The sequence below is a fragment of the Globicephala melas genome, chromosome 3, assembly GCF_963455315.2.
Source record: "Globicephala melas chromosome 3, mGloMel1.2, whole genome shotgun sequence".
Taxonomy (NCBI): domain Eukaryota; kingdom Metazoa; phylum Chordata; class Mammalia; order Artiodactyla; family Delphinidae; genus Globicephala; species Globicephala melas.
Window position 1 is genome coordinate 135,631,179 of NC_083316.1, and position 22,941 is coordinate 135,654,119.

The following is a 22,941-nucleotide window of genomic DNA, read 5'->3' on the forward strand; positions in this document are numbered from 1 at the left end:
AAATATTTTCACATTGCAATCCAATAAAATGTTTATGCATGTATACATGCATGCACATAAATACACACACTTAAGCAAAAGTTTCATTAAATACTTGACCTTATATTATGTGATACATAATTATATTTTTTTCTACCCTGGTCTATTTTCATTTGTTTTGATGCTAGTCAGATGCATTAAATGGATTTCAAAACTCCCTTACAGGTCCAGACCCAGTTTGCAAAGCACTGGTATAGAACACAAATCTCTACAATTATCAGTTTCTAATAAAACAGGGGTCAAATAACCTTGTTTCTCCTGTAGACTTAGAAATAACTGTGGTTTAATCTGCCTGGGCTAAACATCAAGAACCCTTAAATCTAAACTTGCTATACTCAGATTCCTGCATATAAAAATAAAATCAGACTACCAAATGATTTCATCATGTACATGCTAACATGCTAATTTTAGGCACTCACTGAGTCAAACAGTACTGAACACAATACAATTCTAACACCAATCCTCTAAAGCAGAGGTGCTTAGAACCTAAGGACTGGCTTCAAGTAGTCGGGTAGAACCCCTGACATTATTAGATGCAAATGTTTTGTAAAGTTCTCTTTTTCTGGACAATGAGTCTTGGTTCTCAGAGTCTCTAAAATGTCTTTACGTCCCCAAAAAGGTACAGAATTCTTTGTTGGAAAGAAATCTTGAGATTAAGTTCTTAGGGCTGCAGATACACCTAAACTTGGTTAGGGATATAGGAAGAGCCAACACCAGGATATCTGGTTCCAACACCTAAATGGTTTTTTTCTTTAAGTCTTGTTAGCTTGGCTACCACAAACCAACAACTTTTAGCAAATACAAACCACAAAGGAAGAGGAAAGCCTTTTTACCTGGAGTGGGACAAGTTTGGGTCTGGGCTAATCCACAAAGGAAGGACACATTCCTCACTATACCAAACTTTGCAAAAAGTAGCTTTCAATTCAACTATACTTCAATTAAAAATAAATAAATAAATAAATAGCTTTCTATTCTAGCATCGTATTTCGTACCCAAGTGTTTGCTTCCTGACTACTTAACTGCAAGGCACTTTGAGCATCTGGCCTTAGCTTATATGGAGGTGCTCAACAACCACTTTTTCAAGGTGACAGGAAGACAAAGGTTATTCTTGTGTTTTCATCTAGAGCTACATAAAACAATATAACTTATGAGATGAGACCACTATTTGTATTAACAATAAAATTTTCTAACTTGTATAAGAAGCCATCATTTTGTCCCATTACACTTTCACTTGTTTCCATAACTGAGATAATAAATTTCCTCCTCTTATTAGGAATAACTAAACCTCGAGCATCTTAAAGGTTTTTTTACCAACTTTGTATCCTGAAGCAGTACTAAACCTCTCTAAATTCAGTTTTTGCATATGTAAAAGGGAGTAACACTATTTCCTACCTTAGAGAATTCAGGGGAGGATTAATAGGTCAACAAATGTTAGCCATTTTTCTTGGCTAAACTTTATTTAATTTACTTCATTTAAGTAATATGATCTTACTTTCAACTAATAATTTACCAGAGTTTGGGATCCTTTCTGTAACTCTAATTCATTATCTCAATGTGAGGATGATCCAGCCAATTACTTTAAAGCTGTTTATATCAAATAAGCTGTGAAATCTGATACGTCTACCTTCATGGAGTTTAATAAGAACATTAATATCACTTCTGGGTTTTTCTTCTTCCTTGCCTTTCCTTCTTAAGAATATAAAATACAAGGATTAAATGTTTTTAATAACATAGGGAGGCACTTAACTGTGTAATGATGAATGGAAACTGCAGGCACCAAAAGAAAAAGGGAAAATAAAAAGACTGGTAATTGTGGGTAGTGGATTGGCAAAAGCAGAAAAAAAATTTTTTTTAATTCATTTTTAACATCTTTATTGGAATATAATTGCTTTACAATGTTGTGTTAGTTTCTGCTGTATACCAAAGTGAATCAGCTATACATATACATATATCCCCATATCCCCTCCCTCTTGCATCTCCCTCCTACTCTCCCTATCCCACCCCTCTAGGTGGTCACAAAGCACCGAGCTGTGATCTCCCTGTGCTATGTGGCTGCTTCCCACTAGCTATTTTACATCTGGTAGTGTATATATGTTGATGCTACTCTCACGTCGTCCCAGCTTACCCTTCCCCCCACTGTGTCCTCAAGTCCATTCTCTGTGTCTACGTCTTTATTCCTGCCCTGCCACTAGGTTCATCAGTACCCTTTTTTTTTTTAAGATTCCATATATATGTGTTAGCATACGGTATTTGTTTTTCTGACTTACTTCACTCTGTATGACAGACTCTAGGTAGAAAAATATTTTTAACTAATAATAAAACTTCCTCAAAGACCAGAAGGATAAATTATTGTAAGAGGAAAAGGGAAATCAGTGTCCCACTCCATCTTAGTAATCATTCTGTTTCCCTTCCATGGAAAACATTTAATACCATGGCCATGTTTTCAAACTGACTGTGGAGAGGTTGGTTGCGAAATCCAATTTCATGGGTCACAGCTATGATTTAAATTAAAAAACAGTGTAAGTGTATGTAACTGCAATGAATCTGTTTCATGTATCTATGTATATACAGGAGTCTACAGATAAAATATATCTGTAACTATGCTCAAAAGTTTGAAAGCCACTGACTTATGAAACTATTACCTTAATAAGAATATAAAGTAGCAACCAAATTATGGTCTCCTAAAACCCCTAAAATCTAATTTCTCAAATATAGTCGGGGAAATCTGCAACACAACAACACTCGGTGATGTTTGAAAATGGAGATTCTTAAGCCCTGCCCCAAGACTGAATGGTAAGACTCTCCTAGGGTGGAACCCAGGATCTAAATTTTTAGCAAGCATGTCTGCTTTAGCTTTTTCTAAGGTGAAGATATTTATGTCCCATATGAATGCTCACCAAAGAGTGACCTCAGCAGAGGAAGAATTTAATGATCAGTGGAGATGTGCAAAGCTGACTAGTGTCCCTTGCTTGAGCTTTTCCTAAAAGAACTTTTTACAAATACTCCATGAGTTGAGTAGTAAGACTCAAACTATCTCTGCTCCTTCCCCTCCCCTTCTTTGTGCAGCATGAGTGTATTTATTAATGTATTAGTGACTCATTCTAACCCTTACCCATTTACAACTTTTTGTACCCAAAATTTCTAAAGGAAAATTACTCAGGTATTATGGCTTAATTTAAAATAGCTTTTTGGGAAAACTAGGTAAAATATATGAGACCTCTCGGCACTATTTTTGCAAATTCCTGTGAATCTATAAAAAGTTTTAAAACTAGCTATCATCTTAATAATTTAGGAGTAGTGAGTGTCAAAATTCTGAGGAGGGAGAATACTGGGGCTTCCTAGTTATTTTTGTGTCAAAGCAAGAGAAAATCACTGTGAAAAAGAATCTTCAGCGGGCTTCCCTGGTGGCACAGTGGTTGAGAGTCCGCCTGCCGATGCAGGGGACACAGGTTCGTGCCCCGGTCCGGGAAGATCCCACATGCCGCGGAGCGGCTGGGCCCATGAGCCATGGCCGCTGAGCCTGCGCGTCCAGAGCCTGTGCTCCGCAACGGGAGAGGCCGCAACAGTGAGACGCCCGCGTACCGCAAAAAAAAAAAAAAAAAAGAAAAAAGAATCTTCAGCTAATGTAAATGGGAAACAAATGCTCAGAAAAAAAGTTCAGGCGTGTTAGTTGAGACAGGCCCCAATGTTCTTTCTGGACCAAACCTCCCTCCAATAAATATATCAAGGAAAGACAAAAAGAAAGCTTTCCCTCTCTTTAATTCTTTTCTCTTAAAGAAGCTACAGTAGGAAAAAATTACATGCAACTAACTCATTTAAAAAAAATCTAGATGTATTTCATTTCAAGCAGATGTTTTCAGAAACTACCTCCCTCCTTAAATTAGCAACAGGTTCAATCATAAAGGAGGGAAAACTGTGAAGCAAGCTTATCCTGTTTCACATTGCATCTCTGCAAGATTGGTTATTATGGCAGAGTTTAATCTCAGGACAAATGAAATTAGTTCACAATAGAAAATTTTACAAAATAAAATGTATATCTACGCCTCAAAAAATTAAAAATACAAGCCACACATCCACTTCTGGGTATATAGCCAAAATAATTGAGAAAAAAGGATCTCAAAGAGATATCTGCACACCCATGTACATAGTAGCATTCACCATAGCCAAAACGTAGAAACAGCCCAAATGCCTCTTAAAAGACAAATGGATAAACAAAATGTGGTACATACATACAATGCAACACTATTCAGCCTTCAAGAAGAAATCCTGTCACATGCTACAACATGTATGAACCTTGAAAATATTATGCTAAGTGAAATAAGTCCATCACAAAAAGATAGTGTATGATTCCACTTATATAAGATATCTGAAGTAGTCAAATTTATAGAAAGAAAAAGTAGAATGGTTGCCGGGGACTTGGGGGAGAGAAAAATCAGGAGTTGTTTAAGGGGTATAGAGTTTTAGCTCTGCAAGATAAAAAGTTCTGGAGATCTGCTTCACAACAATGCGAATGTACTTAACACTGCTGAACTATATACACTTAAAAATGATTAAAATGGGCTTCCCTGGTGGCGCAGTGGTTGAGAGTCCGCCTGCTGATGCAGGGGACACGGGCTCGTGCCCCGGTCTGGGAAGATCCCACATGCCACCCCACATGCCACGGAGCGGCTAGGCCCGTGAGCCATGGCCGCTGAGCCTGTGCATCCAGAGCCTGTGCTCCGTGATGGGAGAGGCCACAACAGTGAGAGGCCCGCGTACCGCGCAAAAAAAAAAAAAAAAAGATTAAAATGGTATATTTTATGTTTTTTACCACAATTAAAAATGTTTTTAATTGTCTATCTACCTAATGAAGAGGGGCAAGTTTGATGAGAAGCAGTGTATTTCCATGATAGTAAAGGAATTATTAGTCCAGGGGAAATAGTAATTACACTGGAGAATAACAGGACAACACCCTGACCTGAGGAAGGACTCAAGTGAACATTCACCAATGAGGGCACATGAAGATCACATGCCCACAGATATGGTGCCCTGAGCACACAACATTGTGTGTATAACCTGAGCCTCTCCTAAGCAAGTATCAGACAACCCTAAATTGAGAAAGAGTCCCCATTACATATATTCTATATTATATTGCAACTAAATGCCATAATACATGATCTTTTACTGGACGAAAAAAGTTTTAAAGGACATTTCTGAGAAAATTGACAGAGTAATGAAATATGGGCTACAAAACAGATAAAAGTTCTCTTATCAATGTTTCCTGAATTTGAAAACTATATTGTGGTTATGTACGAGAATATCTTTCATCCTGGGAAATAAATACTCAAGTAAAATCAGTGCATCTAGATAAAGAGTTTGAGTTCTCTGCTTTGAAATTATTTCAAAATAAAGTTTAAAAATTATTTTTAAAAGTATAACCTTAAATTTAGTTACACCTCAGTTCCATCAAAACTTTCAAGGAGGGACTTCTCTGGCGGTCCAGTGGTTAAGACTCCAGGCATCTATTGCAGGGAGCACGGGTTTGATCCCTGGTTGGGGAACTAAGATCCCACATGCTGTGGCATGGCCAAGAAAAAAAAAAAACTTTCAAGCAAAGAAAGTATATAAAAAAGATTTGTTCTACTTAAGCGTAAATGCCAGCAAACTCACCTGAAGTATCACTAAGCGCAAAATCTATTCAAATACAAGTATGCTAATTAGTCACATAGTATAAAACTAGGTCCCAACCCTAGGACCTAACTGCAGTAGGTGAGACCACAGTCACTGCCAAAAGAGGCTATAGACTAGAGGGAAAGAAAGCACTGAGGATTAGTGATTAGGCAATGAGCTTTGCAGGAAACTGACTACACCTGGAAGGGTCCAAGCACATTAAGCAAAACAGTAGAGGCAGAGTGGTTGCCCATTTCTGAATGTTGGTAACCAACTTAAGTTAGTTTAAAAAAGTGAAACACTGAGGTGCAGAAAAGCCAACAGGTGAAAAGATGCAGCGTAGGAATTACCAGTCAGCAAACAGCTCCCCTCCACAGGAGACAGGTAAGGATTCAGAGACTTAAACAAGCAATAAAATACAGATAACCATCTGGTGGAAAAAGAGGGCATGTTGGTGAGTGTATTAAGGGAGGGTTAGGTAAGAGTGTGATGGATGAAGAATACTAGTCTCAAAAATAAATAAATAAATAATGGTTCTGAGGAACCTAGGGGCAGGACAGGAGTAAAGAGGCAGACTTAGAGAATGGACTTGAGGATACAGGGAGGGGGAAGGGTAAGCTGGGACTAAGTGAGAGAGTGGCATGGACATATATACACTACCAAATGTAAAATAGATAGCTAGTGGGAAGCAGTCGCATAGCACAGGGAGATCAGCTCTGTGGTTTGTGACCACCTAGAGGGGTGGGATAGGGAGGGTGGGAGAGAAGGAGACGCAAGAGGGAGGGGATATGGGGATATATGTATAGCTGATTCACTTAGTTATAAAGCAGAAACTAACACACCATTGTAAAGCAATTATACTCCAATAAAGATGTTAAAAAAAAATACTAGTCTCTTAAAAAGACAAGACCAGTGAAGGCTTCTGATTAAATATAGTGATGGGACCAAAAGTGTACATCACTTTGTTAAAAAGTTTAGCTGTACTAGTCTGTTTCCACCATTTAATAAGTACAAAGAACACAAAAACATCTTCCTTTCCCTAACTTTGAAGTATGTCATTCTCAAATGTGAGCCCTTCTCGATTATGGTTTTTTTAATTTTTATTTATTTGGATGCATCGAGTATTAGGTGGCTCGTGGGATCTTTCATTGTGGCACGAGGGCTTCTCTCTAATTGTGGCGTGCAGGCTCCAGAGCACACGGGCTCAGTAGTTGGTGACCGGCAGGCTCTAGAGCGTGCGGGGCTTAGTTCGTGCTTAGTTCGTTCGCGGGCTTAGTTCATGCGAGGGCTTAGTTGCCCTGCGGCAATGTGGGATCTTAGTTCCCCGACCAGGTATCGAACCCTAGTCCCCTCCATTGGAAGTCGGATTCTTAACCACTGGACCACCAGGGAAGTCCCTCAATTATGATTTAGAAGCATGTAAGAAGCAGAGAGACTGTAAGGACTAAATTTCCCTAATGAGACTATAACTTTCTCTTCATGACAAAGCCCATAATTTCCTCATAAGCCACCTGCCCCAAGGGGTATTGGGAAGAAAAGATTGAGACACATCCCCTACCATCCATCACAAAACTCCTAGTTATCTCATTCTCTCGTAAAATATGTCATCCTTCCTTATTAAAAGGGAAAAGTCATACTTCACCAGTATTACCTGAAGCTTCCACAGACTTTTTCAAGGTATTTTGAAGATGCAGATTATACTGTAGGCCACAATACATTTAGGTTGAGTGGCTATTCAAGCAAACCCATTTAAGTGACTATAATAGCTGCTGTCATCTTAGTGCTGCCACTTAGTAGCTACTTCATAGAAGTATTATTAGCTAACAACTACATAGCATTTACTATGTGCCAGGCACTATTCTAAATACGTACTTATTTGCATCAGTTGATTTAATCATCACAATTTATAGCTGATGAAACTAAAGCACAGAATGTAGTGGCCTTCCCAAGATCACACAGCTAGTGAGCAGTAGAGCCAGGACATGAACCCAGGCAGTCGGCCCAGTCAGGTTCTTAACCACTACTACTACTATTACTGCTTCCCTCACGTCAAGTTACTTAACGCCCTTCCCTCCACCTCCACGCCCCACTAAGGAAGTGGAGGAGCTGACAGGTACACATACTCTTTTCTGAACCCCATGGAGGTGAACAGGCTTCAGAATTCAGAATTTTCCCAGTTTTCAAAAGATAATAAGCACCCTATCATCAAGCATATTACTATTTCAGCAGTAAAATGAAATGAAAGAACATTCACGCTAAATGGGATAAATACATACAATATGCTCACATAATTTCAGTCAGGTTAGGGTCTGCCACCAAAAAATTAACAGGAAGTTCAGTTTTCAGAGCTTTTTGGCTATTGGAATTGCAGTTAAGTAACTTGACAGAATTGTCAAGATTAACTTCAAGATTAATTAATATACATAATTGCTTACCATACAGCCTAGTACACAGTAAGCAGGCATGATACATGGTAATTATTATTAGAGTAAAATTAAAACATACTCAACTTTGTTAACTAAGTGAATGGATGGTGTTTTTAATTAAAAGCCCCAAGTATTACAAGGGCAATCTGCAGGGACTGTGGGTACCCAAATGGGTGAGGAGGGAGGGAGGATGACTTTATCAACATACAAACAAAACATCCACCAATTATGAACAAGAATGCCAGGAAGTATCTTTTAAAATTAACTGAGGGTGGGCTGCATAAAAGTCTTAAAAGAACATCTCTGTAACCATAAGAATTTACTCAATCTTTTAAAAAGTCTATGCAATCCCCTTTTACAAATATAGCTTTGCTTTTGGAGGGAGGGAAAAAAGAAGTTAAACCTGAATAATTCAGATTTTAAGCTCCCACTCACGTACCTTCAAACAATCCTCTAAAAACAACTTACCTGGATATTTTGGAAATAAAGATGGAAACAACTATAGAGAAAACACTGACGCTTCAGCCTTTTTAAAAGCAAAAATAGTCACAACATCTGTATGGTACTCATACTATTTAACTCCCTAACAGTAAATTCTTCTTTTAAAATAACCATCCAAGAAAATAATGACCACAAAGTGGCAAAATACTTTTAAGAGCAGACAGATGTTGACTTCACTTTTGTACAACATCACTTAGAGAAAGATACTTGACATTTTCCCAAGAAAATGAACACTGATATAAAAGAATCTTTTTAATTATTAACATAAATACTCATCACAGCTTTCAAACACTTGAAAAGAATTCCCTTGGTCCTGGCCCTAAGACACCAATAAGCAGTTTTACGTTCTCTATGTTTCCAGTATGATTTCTATGTACTTTTGATATTTCTTTTGTATTATGTCCAATAGAGTCTACCACACAGAGGTCTAAGTTATTTCTCAACAGATGGACTTTTTCTAAAAGGCAAATTATTCAATTTATTTCACTATTTCTATTTTACCAAAAACAGGTTGTCCAACAACTTACTATATGTTAGTCTTTAAATTCTTTTCCAATTCAATCATCCAGCACTTAATGCTGATCTCGAGCTCAACAAAATTCAAATCTGACATTTTGTGATTCCTCCCATGATGAAGTGGACTCCACTGTTGCCAGGGCCAGGCCAACCAAGGCAAAACATTTAAGACCTAGGACCATATATGAAGAAGAAACCCCATTTTCAAAAATGCCTGAAGAATTCACTAAATTGAACTGAAGAGCAATTCTTATTTTAAAACCAAGCAGCTATTCCTGGTTGAGTGAGGAACAGAGCGCTCTGCCATTTCTACCTACCAGGGTAACTCCCCACCAAAATCATAAGCTACATGGTAATGGCAAAATATAGAAATGTATTAGAACAGGGTTGTTATCAAACCTTAGAGAATTGTACATCATTCAGAAAAGCATCTTCAATTTCTCAGTGCTTTCCTAGTCAAATAACAAAACGTAACTCTCACAAACTGCTGTGACTCCCAGCTGTTCATCTTATTCCATAAGCAAAAAGGCATCTTCGATACACCTACTAATATCTACCACTTATAGTTTTAGGCAATTTAATCTCTCTGAGCTTTCCTGTCTTTATCTGTGAAATGGGTATTAATAGAATTTACTTCATTCGATTTTCTAGAGTAAAATGAAACAATGTACACAAAGTGCACAGTGCCTAAAACAGGAGTGGGAAATACATAGTAGCTATTATTAATTACAAAGTAAAACTTGGCAACCTTCCTAGATGGTGGGAATAGGCAGAAAAGTGAAGTCAAATACTATAGAAGGTATGTGTTTTAAAAAGCTAAAAAAACATTATTCTGTTTTAAGGCCACTTGGTACAAAGGGAGAGAGACAAAAATTATGGACTACTTAAATTTCTAGCGGGCAGCCAGATTTAAGAAACAATTTGCAAGTCTAATTACCAGTTCTACAAAAAGTATCTGGATCTGCCACCCAAGTGGCCCATCTCCATATGTACTGCTTACTTTACAATTACATTCCAATCAAATTACCCAACAACTTAAAAAACAGGTTTAACAAATTTACGGTCCCATTATTTTGGCAAAACTATCCCCTAAGTCAGTTATCTCCAAATATGCTCTAAGAATCATCTGCATCGGAATCACCTTGTTAAAAACAAACTGGTAGAGTGGAGCTCAGAAATCTTAAGCACATTTGTTTTGAGAACAACTGCCCAAAAGATGTTTAGCCAAAACATTCTATATTAAATGCACCCAGAGTATAACTTAACCTCCACTTTCCTGCAAGATCTGCCACTATAGCAAGCTCTGTTCTGCTGGTGTGCCTGAATTAATCTGGGAATTAAGGTAGAACAGGACGAATAAATATCAAGAAATAAGGATGCACTTCAGAGGCACAAATAACTACTAAGAACATCTTTCATTTTTAATCAATGTGAAATTAACTCAGCCGTAACAGAGAAGATGAACACATAATACACAAATTCTTTAATGGCCCCCCACAGAAAAACTGATCTTATGAAGATTAAACCTAGTTTCATCAGGAGCTTTGCTTTAAAACAGTACACTGTGAAGTATGGTCTTATTTACACATAAAAGGCTGAAAATTAACCTTATTAGATACCCAACTCCAATAAAACATGCCTGGAATAATTTGTGTGTAACACATCTAGTTACCTAGTTCATGAAATTTATTTAATACTGTGATGTTACACAGAGTCCTTACATTCAAACTAGACTTTTAATGTCCAACAACTAATCATTTCCAAAAAAAATAAATCACTGCAGTCCAACAAGTGATGAACAGCTCACTCTCAATACTGTATATACTAGTACAGCAGTAGGTGTCCTAAAGCTGCCTGGGTCAGAAGGTGATTAGCACTTGTCTCAATGCTATTTCACTGTGGAAACCCTTTATCAACATCTTGGGGTATAAGCAGAATAATCATCAAAAAATATTAAAAGTGTTTTAAATAGGTACAACTCAACACAATCATTCAAGCATACTACTTGAGGGCCTAAATTCTCAACCTGGACACTTACTATAAGCTACTCATACCACTACTCACTGCTTCACCAGAATGGCTGTATATTTTTCCCACCAAAAGTAGGGCTATTGCACCATACGTTTCATGATCTCTGTAAAGAAAAAAAATCATTGTCTTGGTTTATATTTCCTTAAAAAAACAAGTAAATCTACAACTTGTCTTAAGAACTTAGTGAAATCTGAAGATTTCTAAAGAAATCACCTCAATTCTTTTTAATGCAACCCGCATACACACACAGAAAAGGCAGTATTTGTAAAAGATCAATTCTGAAATACAACCAGCTACAACCTTTAATAAGCATGTACCACAAAATTAAAATGCACAAGGGTTTTTAAGCATAAGCATTTACTTCATGATCCCTTAATTCGTATCACGTACCAAAAAAATGGAATCAGAAAGGTTTCTCAGGATTTCAAAGCAGCTTTATAACTTTAAAGATGTGGAGAACAGTAACAAACAGTTTAAATGATCCCTCTTGTAGGAAGCAACCACAGGTCCCATTAAATATGTCCCTTCAAGAATAGACTGAGAAGACTGAGAAACTACCATTTCAGAGGACTGGGCTGAAGGCTGGTTAAATTCTTCTAGGTTTGGAATTACTAAAGTTGGAGGTGTGTTTAAGGGATAGGCCTAGAAGTTTGCAGGCAGGCAAGAGATATCGTACCATTTCTACTGACCCAAAACAAGGCCCTTAGGGGACTACAGCTGTCCCTTCTGTTTGCTCTTGAGGGAAAAGGCCTATTTTAAAAACGTTATGGAAATGCATCCAAGGGGATGCAATCGGAAAAAAATCCAGAATGTGGAAAATTCTACCAAAAAAAGTCTATGGAGGGCTTCCCTGGTGGTGCAGTGGTTGATAGTCCACCTGCCGATGCAGGGGACACGGGTTCGTGCCCCGGTCCGGGAGGATCCCACATGCCGTGGAGCGGCTGGGCCTGTAAGCCATGGCTGCTGAGCCTGTGCGTCAGGAGCACCGCAATGGGAGAGGCCACAGCAGTGAGAGGCCTGCATACCGCAAAAAAAAAAAAAAAAAAAAAAAAAAGTCTATGGATTAACAAATCAACTGCAAGGAAATAAAAGTAATGGCAGGAGAACTACAGATGAAAAACTCAGGAAACTTCTCAAACAACTGCAATGCATAAACTTTACTTGATTTCTAATTTGAACAAAACTTAGATGTTGATTTTGAGACACTGCACATGATGATGTAAAGGAATTGTTGCTATTAATTTCAGTGTGACAACAGTAGTACAATTGAATTTTTAAAGTTCTTATCGTTTTACAGATCTCTACTGAAATACTTATGGTAAAATTATATGTTTAGGATTTGCTTCAAAATAATCCATTGGAGATGGGCATACGATGAAACACATTTGGCTAACAGCTGATAAATGTCAAAGCAAGGGACATTCATTTACCATAATATATTATACATGGATGTTAATTTACCATAATAAGAAAATTAAACAAATATTATGGTACAACCACTGATTATTCTGTCTAAAATAAGATAGTTTAGCAACCTGAAGGAATGCTTATTATATAATGCTAAATGAAGAAACAAATGTACCTATGTCAAAATTTCAAAAGCATAAGGTTAAGGAACAAAAGAGAATAGGAAGACCAAACTGAATTTGTGAGTTAGTTGATTATCTACTTTATCTACTAGTATTAGACTACTCTCATTAGACATTGCTAATGAATTCAGTAGGCAGGTAATTTAAACCACCTAAGAGAGCTGCGTATAAAACAATAGTGGAGAGGCCTAGAATAAACTAGAGAATGCAATGCATACCTCAACTTAAAAGCATTCAAATAAATACTCCACTACATAAAATCCATTTTTAAACAGATATTCAAATATCCTCATTTTTAAGGTGACCAAGTCATTTATTTGCCAAAGCAAGCTACTTTGAATGAAGAAAGGAGGTAAGAATCAAACCAGGATGGTACAGGAAAACCAGACCACCTGGTCACCCTATTCACTTTATCTATATAAACTGAGGCATTAAGTTTGTTTGCTTATTTGTGCTTAAAGTGAACTGCCTAAACTCAAAATGAATTAGCCTCATACACACTAGAGACTGAAGCCCAGCGAGGCACAGAGATTTGCTCAAAGTCATGGTGTTAATTGAAGAGGCAGGTGCTACAAGTCAGCACCCAGTACCCTGACACTGTCCAGATCAATCTACTATTTAGTACCATTTTCTTCTCTTTAGGTTTTGGTTTTCTTAAAATTACATGTGTCCTGCTCCTTTTTTCCACAAAAAGAGTCTCTTCAAAATGTGTTCATCAAATAATTCTAAAAATAAGGCAAAAAAATAATACAATAACAGGAAGGTGAAGAATGTCCAACAAATGCTTACAAAAGCAAACTCCTGATTAATCCACATGTATATGAAATCCTGTACTCTAAGATCCAACACTTTTTCTACATGCTGGACAACCCTAAGACATTTCTGTACCGTGCATGATGTCAGAATAAAAAAATTAATAAAAGCAGTAACTGGACCCTTGGAAGACCGGAGAAAAGCACACATACATTGATGCACCTAGTAGCCTCCCAAATGTTAATTCTTTCCTGATTATCTCACTGAAGAGGCAAGAACCAAGACCTCAGAGCCTACTACATTCCCAATAGACAGCTAAGGAAATGGGGAGTCTCCAGAGCAGCTTCTATGGCTATGAGCTGACTAAAGAATCTCTTTGGCTCCAACACCCATACACAACCTCTGTATTATCCCATATAGCTATTAACATCAAGATAAGCACTATATTTCAGAAATATGCAATTCTTTACTTACTGCTTAACAGGAAATCTGCCAGCCCAACTACCTTCCTAATATGAAATTAGAAAAAGCATAGACTTTAAAATCAGATCCAACTTACATCTGAGCCCTTACTTTGCCATTTACAAGCTAGCCAAACTGAAGGAACTTCAATTTCCTCCTATATAAATGAAAAATACCACCAGAGTTATGGAGGTTAAAGCATGCGGTACAAAGCCTGGTACTTAACAGGCACTCAGTAGGAAGCTCTTGCTTTAATTTTTATTTTATATTGGAGTATAGTTGATATACAATATTGTGTTAGTTTCAGGTGTACAGCAAAGCGATTTAGTTATACATATACATATATCTATTCTTTTTCATATTCTTTTCCCATATAAGAGGAAGCCCTCGTTATTTCTACCTAATGGTTTCATTCAATGGCCAATTCAAATAGGATACAAACTATTATTTTATTTTTTATTTATTTATTTTTTGGCTGTGCCGCCTTGCGGGGTCTTAGTTCCCCAACCAGGGATGGAACCTGGGTCCGGGCAGAGAGTACAGAGTGCTAACCACTGGACCGCCAGGGAATTCCTGATACAAACTATTTTTAAAGCAACTGATGACTACAGTCACGGTCTTGGTAAAGTCTGTAAAGAGTTATCTCCTGGATCATCGGTTAACCCCAAAACTGTGCATGAAAGTATGCAATCAACGTAAGCACAGATTACAAAATATATTGGCAGATCTATTTTTCCAAATTATATTAAATTATGAAAAAAAGATACTGAACTAGTCAATCACTGGTCCAATAATAATTCCTTGAAGTGCTAAATTTTAAAACCACTGCTTTATTTCCTCACCACTTCCACAATGTGTGTGACTCCCATATAAACTTCTAGAAGGCACAGACTGTGTCTCATACATATAAAATTCAGAATAGCTAGGAGGGTGCCTTATACAGATGTGCTCAATAAATATTTGTTGAATGAAAAGTTGATATGGTTCCCTTAATGGCGTTTTAAAAAATACTTTAATGACAGGATCCTTTCACTTCAAAACATTAAATTGCAAAAGGTTCATAATAAGAACAGCACCCCCAACAAAAGAAGCTGCTGTTTATAAGCACTGTAGGTAAAACAGACCAAAACTCAAAAAACGAATGGCTTTCCCTATGAAAGAAAATTTTAAAAAACAAAACACCAAGACAATGAGCACTTCAAAAGAGGACAGCACTGTCCATTCCATTTCCAGAAACAACTTACCTTTTTGCACCTCCCTTTTGCAGATTTGAAATCCAGATTCTCACACAATCACTGGCCTTCGCTTCTGTTTGATTCAATAGCATACACACTACTGAACATACATTCTCTCTTGCTATTATTAAATACATCAGTACTGGTCTTATTCTGCTTTATAATTCCGAAAAAAAAAGTGCAAAAGTCCTAACCCAAAATTCTTTAAAGAAAAAAAAAAACTAAGTAAAAAAATTTTTTTGAGATTTAACAATATTTGAAGTAACTGTAAAGGCTGCCATCTTTTCCCATACTTCAATTATGTATTTTAAATGGCTTTCTTCCCCAAATGAGAAGATTCTTGTGTCTTGATGGGAGGGCAAGCAGTTACAAGTAAAACGTACTAAAATAAGCCATTTCTCAACAGGTGAGATACCATCAGAGTGTGTGCTGTTGCAGGAAACAGAATGGAGAGCCGTGAATGGGAGTCTCTGCACTTCATATCTGCAAAAGAAGAGAATAAAAAGGTTAACTCTAGACTTAGAACAGAGTATCTTCATCTGTTTAAAGCAATGCCCATAAACAATTTAAATTTAAAAATGAAAATGTGCTAAAACAAGAGGTTTGTGGGTGAACTCAACCATTTAAACTGTATCTACAGTTTTAGAAGTCAGTATCTTGACACTTTTATACCACACCATCTTGATATTAAAGGTTTAATAAAAAATCCCATCTCTTCTTTAGACTTTTCTTAAAGTTATCATTAGCCAATTAGCCAAATGTGCTAGGGGGAATTAGTTCTAACCGTAAGAATAACAGTCGAAGAGCTCATTTTTAATAAACGTTCTTCCCTTTATAAGGAGCGGCAGTTAACCTTTTGGGAACCCCAATGCTCACACCCCTTTCTCCGACCTCATTAAAGTTAAAGGTTAATTTGAGAACAGCGCAATCTCCCGTACCCAGCACCGCGTTCTCTGCGAAAATCCTTCTGCGTTTTGCACTGACCCACCCGCCGCAGTGTGGGTGAGCCAGGGCCAGGTCACGGAAGGAGGCCGGGGTTGCCGGGGGGTGGGGGTGAGACCCGCGAGCCCGTCAAGCACCCGCGGCCCCCCCCCCCACCCGGCGGCACACCTGCCTCGCAGGCGCCCACCTGGGGCAGGGACCGCCCTCTGACAGCCCCGCGCGCCTGCCCCACTCGGAACGCGCGCCACGCGCCACGCGGGACCCGAGGGCGGCGCAGGCAGCTGGGCGCCGGAGAGGCGGGAGCCCGGCGTGAAGGGGCCGCCCGGGCTCGCTCCCTCCCCGGGGACCGAGCGGACCGGGGCGTGCTGGGGGCGGGAGCGGTACCTTTTGGACAGATCCATGAGGACCCCGGAGAAAAGCTTCTCCCCGAGGCGGAACGACACGACGAGCGCGTCCTCAATGATGTGGTCCAGCGTGACCCGCACCTCCGAACCGGGGATCAGTTGCGACACTGCGGAGTCCCCACCCGCCGGCGGCACGAGCGCCGGGGCTGAGGGCTGGGGCAGCGGCGGTTCCTGGCGCTCCTCGGGAGCCGCGGGCTCCTCGGGCGGCGATGCAGGGGAAGGTGAAAGGCCAGGCCCTTCCTGTGGCGCGGCTGCCGCCGGCTCCACCACCCGGGCGGGTAGCTTCTCCTCAGGCTGCAGCTCCGGCCCCGCCGCCTCCGGGCTGCGGGCTAGCTCCCCCGGCGGCGGTGGCGGCGGCGGCGGCGGCGGCGGGAACGGCGGCTCGTCGGCCTGAGGAGAGGACTGCTGCCCGTCGGCCTCGCCGTCCGGCACAGACGCTTCAGTGGCCGTGACCGGGAGGGGGTCAGTGCCGGCCTCGCTGCCGGGAATGGGCTCCATCTCCGGCTCGGCCTCGCCGGCGCCCCCCTCCCCGGGGGACGCTGCAGTCGCTGCCGCCTCTGCAGCTACGGCCGCCATTTTCTTCCTGGCTTCTCTCTCCTCCAACTCAGTCAGTCTACAGCGGCGGCGGCGGCAGCGCTGCTAGGTTCCCTGGGCCTTCCCCTCCCTCCAGCGAACAGTTTTGTCCCGCCCTTACCCCGATGCTTGTTATTGGCACCGCGCCATTGGTTCTGTCCTACAGCCCTCCCGCACTTGCAATATTCCATTGGCCAGGTGGGGACGTCTATCATCCAGTCAGTCCATCCCTCCCATACAGAGTAGGAACTTCTCATTGGCCGGACTAGTTGTCAAATGTCGAATCTTAGAGGAGGAGTGTGGGGCGGGCTCAAAGGGGGCGGGGGGAAGTCAAAAAGCTGAGCCTTATACTTATTGCCTCTTTCTATTGGATGGAAGAGAAAATGTAGTCTTATGGTTGGCCTATGCTCCTGCCCATTATCAGCCAGGGTTTCAGAGGTGGGATAAAGGAGGGAATCACGTGGCGTGCCTGTTCTTTCAAAGGCTACGGAGGGGAGGAGTAACGAGGTAATGAGGGAGGGGAACCGCTTCCCAAGAATCTCTGCGCAGAGGTCCTTAGAATAAATGTTATTTCTGGGCGCGGACCTGCTTGTAGCCGCGTGTGGGCACGACAGGCTTCTTTGGGAAGGACAACTAAAGTTTGAAGATAATTCTACAAACAGTTTTTGAGCTCCTCCTATGCTAGGCACTGTGCTAGGTGCTGGGGATAAAATGATGTGCAAGACGTTCTCCATAACCTCATGGCAGCCACTTCAGCTCCCACACAAGGGGTGTTTCCTTGAGTTCTCTCCACTTTCTAGGAACAATGTACCTACTTATTTCAAAGTAGGAAAATGCTAATGAAAACAGGAAGGATACCATGCACACTGGATTAAGCTGATGAATGTTCCAGAGAGCAGTACAGAGGCACTGCTGAACTTCCAAGTGAACACCAATTTTCAACCCAAATTCACTGGAAAGTGGTCGCACCTGGTTACTTGCTTCAGCCTTTATCTTTCCTTGCCGCTCGTCTGCCACAGGTGCAAAAAGCCTCTGCATCGTCCTAATGCCTCTACTTCTCTATTCCCACTTTAAGTTTCTTGATTTGTTTTGTCTGGAAGAATCTGCTGAACCTGTTTCTTTCAAAAGACTCAGAGTGAGCCTTTTCTCCAGAAGAGATTGTAAGCACTGAGAATGCGTGCAGGAGCGAGGAGAGAAAAGTTGCCAACATGAGGGGGAGTAAAAAATGAAATTCTAAAGACTAATTACAGCCAACATTTATTGGGCACCCCCTATGTGCCAAGCACTAGTACAAACATTTAGTATAACACCTCATTTAATCCTTACAATACTACTATAAGGCAGGTACTATTATACCCATCTTATAAATAAAGAAATTGAGGCACATAAAGGGTGCTGAAGGTCACTCAGCTAGTAAGTTGCATAGTCAGAATTCCAGTTTTGTTTTTGTTTTTTTTGGGGGGGGAGATAAATTAGGAGATTGGGATTAACAGATACACACTAGTATGTATAAAATAGATAAACAGCAAGGACCTATTGTATAGCACAGGGAACTATACTCAATATCTTGTAATAACCTATAATGGAAAAGAATCTGAAAAAGAATATATATATATATATGTATCTGAATCACTTTGCTATACACCTATAACTAACACATTATAAATCAACTATACTTCAATTAAAAAACTAAAATAGCAAAAAGAAAAGAAATTCCAGTTTTACATTGAAAGGACTGAAAATGGGAAAAAGTAACTATTACCATATGCTCTATTTCAAGCCCTGGGGCTCTTGGGAAAGGCACGTAGGAAATCCCAGTCAGGGCAGGATCAGCATCTGCAAAGTAACAGAAGGAAATAAATTTACTGAGTGTCCACTCTGTACCAGAGATTTTCCCATAAGCTCTCATTTAAAATCCTGTGAGTTAAGTCTTCTCCCTCTTTTACAAGTGAGGAAACTGATCCTTAGCCAGGTTAAAGGTCTTCTTGTCAGTCACACAGATAGCTAGCAGCAGATCCTATAGAACCCAGGTCTTTCCAAGTACATGATTGTTTCACTCATTCACTGAACAAATAATTTATCCCCTGCAGGCTAGATGCCTGCAGAAAACAGCCATGGATCCCACCTTACAGAGTTTTTGCCATGATCAATTTTCTATATTTCAACATAATTAATTAAACATAACACATAGTCCTATGAAACGTGTAGACCCATACTGAGTTCCCACATTGTATAGTATCCCACATGGAGAAAAATACAGTTCAGGTCCTACGACCTGATTACCTCTTGCAGTAATTCATTGCAAGACGCTGCAGTAAATCATTTAAATTAAGGATTTATAGCAGATGGTGGCATATCAAGTCACCCTTCTAAATCACCATTTTCAGCCTGCAACTCAAGATCCTCTACTGGCTCCCTATGTTCACATCAAGTGTATCCTCTTCTGCTTGTCATTCAAGGCCCTCTCTGTTCCTACTTTATCTTTCAAGGTCTGTTCTCTACTATTCTTCAAGCTTTCTAATACTGGGAAGATCTTTCATCGATTTATTCCACAGATAAATATTCAAGGCCTACTATATGTCAGTTACTGGGCTAGGCAGTTAGAAGCCATGCAGAAAGAACATGAAAGCCTCCTTGGAGTTATTTTTCTAGTTAGGGAGCTAGAAAATAAGCAGTGAATAAATAACATGATTCACAGATTATGAGCAATGCCATAAAAGAAATCAACAGGGTGAGGTGATAGGGAATAGCTGGGGGAGGGGCAGAGAGTGTCTCATTCAGATAAGGTGGTCAGAAAAGACCTCTCTGAAGACAAGCTATTTTAACTAAAATGCAAAGGATAAGAAGGAGCCAGCTGGGCTTCCCTGGTGGCACAGTGGTTGAGAATCTGCCTGCCAATGCAGGGGACACGGGTTCGGGCCCTGGTCCGGGAGGATCCCACATGCCACGGAGCAACTGGGCCCATGAGCCACAACTACTGAGCCTGCGGGTCTGGAGCTTGTGCTCCGCAACAGGAGAGGCTGCAACAGTGAGAGGCCCGCGCACCGCGATGAAGAGTGGCCCCCGCTTGCCACAACTGGAGAAAGCCCTCACACAGAAATGAAGACCCAACACAGCCATAAATAAATAAATAATTAAAAAAAAAAAAAAAAAAAAAGAAGGAGCCAGCTATTGACATTGTTGAATGAACACTTGGGTTAAAAGGAGCAGCAATTGCTAAAGTCCTGTGGCAAAAGAGGGCTTGGCTTACTCCAGAAACAGGAAGAGACCAATGTGGTTGAGGAGGCATAAGCAAGAAGATAAGTAGCGGAGATAAGGTTGGAAAGGAAGACAGGAGTCAAATCATATTTTATGTACTGCAAATACAAAAATGAGATTCTGTCCTCGGAGGGTTCCATATATACTGGGACCCCAGCTTTTACATGTGCTGTTGTATCCTAGTCTCTCCTGCCTTCTGTCTCCTCCTGGCATAGGATCAGCATAGAAGAGGCCCTTGGTATTTGTGGAATGGATAGCCACATGATATTTGGTGCTGAATGGATAGAGGTTTTCATGAATGATTGGAAGGTTGGATGATGTCTTAGTCCATTCATACTGCTAGAACAAAATGCCACAGACTGAGTGGCTTATAAACAACAGAAATTTATTTCTTACAGCTCTGGAGCCTGAAAATACAAGAACAGGGTGCCAGCACAGTCAGGTGAGGGCCCTCTTCCAGGCTGCAGAATTCTTATTGTATGTTCATTGGCAGAAGGAGGCAAGGGCGCTCTCTTGGACCTCTTTTTTTTTTTTTTTTGGCGGTACGCAGGCCTCTCACTGTTGTGGTCTCTCCCGTTGCGGAGCACAGGCTCCGGATGCACAGGCTCAGCGGCCATGGCTCACGGCCCCAGCTGGTCCACAGCATGTGGGATCTTCCCGGACCGGGGCACAAACCCGTGTCCCCTGCATCGGCAGGCGGACTCTCAACCACTGCGCCACCAGGGAAGCCCATCTTGGCCCTCTTTTATAAGTGCATTCGTCTCTTTCATAAAGGCCCTGTCCTCATGACCTAATCACCTCCCAAAAGCCCCTCCTCCTAATAACCACCTGGATGGTTAAGAGTTCAGCAAATGAATTTTGGAGGGACACAAACATTCAGACTGTAACAGATGAACAGCTGGTTGATTGGACAAATCGTTGAATAGATGGATGGAAGGGTGGATGGAGGGGTGGATAGATGAATGGCAGGGATAAGGAATCCAGCTGACTACCCAAGTGCATCCTCACTGTCACAAGCCGACTTTGATCTCTGAGCTCTGTGCATACTACAGGTTGGTGGCTAAAAACTCAGAAAGTAGAACGAATGAACCTGTATGTGACTCCTCAGTTGGGCTCTGACTAGCGTATGATCTGGGCATAATCTTAGGCAAGTTGCTTAACTTCATTTATAAAATGTCTTAATAATAACTACCTTCCAGGACTTCCCTGGTGGCACAGTGGTTAAGAATCCGCCTGCCAATGCAGGCCCACACAGGTTCAAGGCCTGGTCCGGGAAGATCCCACATGCCGCGGAGCAAGTAAGCCTGTGTGCAACAACTAGTAAGCCTGCGCTCTAGAACCCGTGAGCCACAACTACTGAGCCCGCGTGCCACAGCTACTGAAGCCCGCACACCTAGAGCCTGTGCTCCGCAACAAGAGAAGCCACTGCAATGAGAAGCCCGCGCACCACAACGAAGAGTAGCCCCCGCTCACTGCAACTAGAGAAAGCCTGTGCGCAGCAACAAGGACCCAATGCACCAAAAATAAATAAATAAATTTTAAAATAATAATAATAACTACCTTCCTCTAGGACTTGTTTTTTAAATTATGTAACATATATGAAGTGTTTAATATAGAACCAAAATCATAGTGAGCATAGCTCAATAATTGTTAGCACCTACATCCAGAAATGCAGAATTAGGACTTCCCTGGTGGTCCAGTGGTTAAGACTCGGTGCTTCCACTGTGGGGCACGGGGGTTCAATCCCTGGTCTGGAAACTAAGATCCCACATGCTGTGTAGCACAGCCAAAAAAAAAAAGAAATGCAGAATTATCATTGCATCTGGGGATGATCGTACTCCAGGGGCTCTGACTCCCAATAACCAAACTTGTGAGAGACTAAGTAAAAACCCAGACACTGGGGTGACATGAAGAGGGATAAATGGCTACTTATGGCTTAGTAGGTTTTGTTTTTGTTTTCTGGGCCTGGACTCTCAGGAAATCAAATTATCGACAGACAAAGCATGGGTAGTGGAGACTCAGGACAAAAGGAACTAACTGACAGCACGTGGCTGAGAAGCCACAGTGCCGAGTAAATTGCTCCTCCTGTTCTAGGCCTATTTTTGTCCAAGTAACCAATATTTCTCTTCTAAAATCAGATCGCCCACTTCCAGACCAAGATCGTGATAGAGAACTACTAACAGACATGTCAATCACTGGCTCTCTCTCCATGTGTCTCAGCAGTTCTCAATGTATTGAGGGATCTCTCCAAGAATCCGCTAAAAAGCTATGTTTTACATACTGTGTGATCACATTTATATAAAATATGAAAACAAGCAAAACAAATTTATGCTGTTAGAAGTCAAGATAGAGGTTATTCTAGGCAGGGGGAGGGGGGCAGTACAGGGAGTGACTAAAAGGGAATACGAGTGGAGTTTTCTGGGATTCTGATAATTTTCTGTTTTTCATCTACTCACTAGTTATACAGGAAGGTTCAGCTTATAAAAATTCATCAAGCTGTGCACATATGTGCTTTTCTGTGTACAGTTTTGTATTAGTTATCTTTTACTGCTAAGTGTCTTAA

At 40.7% G+C, this 22,941-nt stretch overlaps 1 protein-coding gene across 4 annotated transcripts in view; it reads right to left on the reverse strand.

Annotated features, from left to right (window-relative positions):
• Positions 1-17,207, reverse strand: part of PWWP2A (PWWP domain containing 2A) — a 33,171-nt gene extending 15,964 nt beyond the window's left edge. For 3 of the 4 annotated variants that reach the window (XM_030841229.2, XM_030841226.2, XM_030841221.2), the window contains exon 1: positions 16,528-17,207. In XM_030841229.2, coding sequence (XP_030697089.1) covers positions 16,528-17,123 — 596 coding nt within the window. In that variant the 5' untranslated portion in view covers positions 17,124-17,207. Of the gene's footprint in view, positions 1-11,169; positions 11,249-16,527 lie in introns of those variants that run through there. The other variant, XM_060296558.2, reaches the window with a different exon arrangement.
• Positions 17,208-22,941: the final 5,734 nt, after the last annotated feature.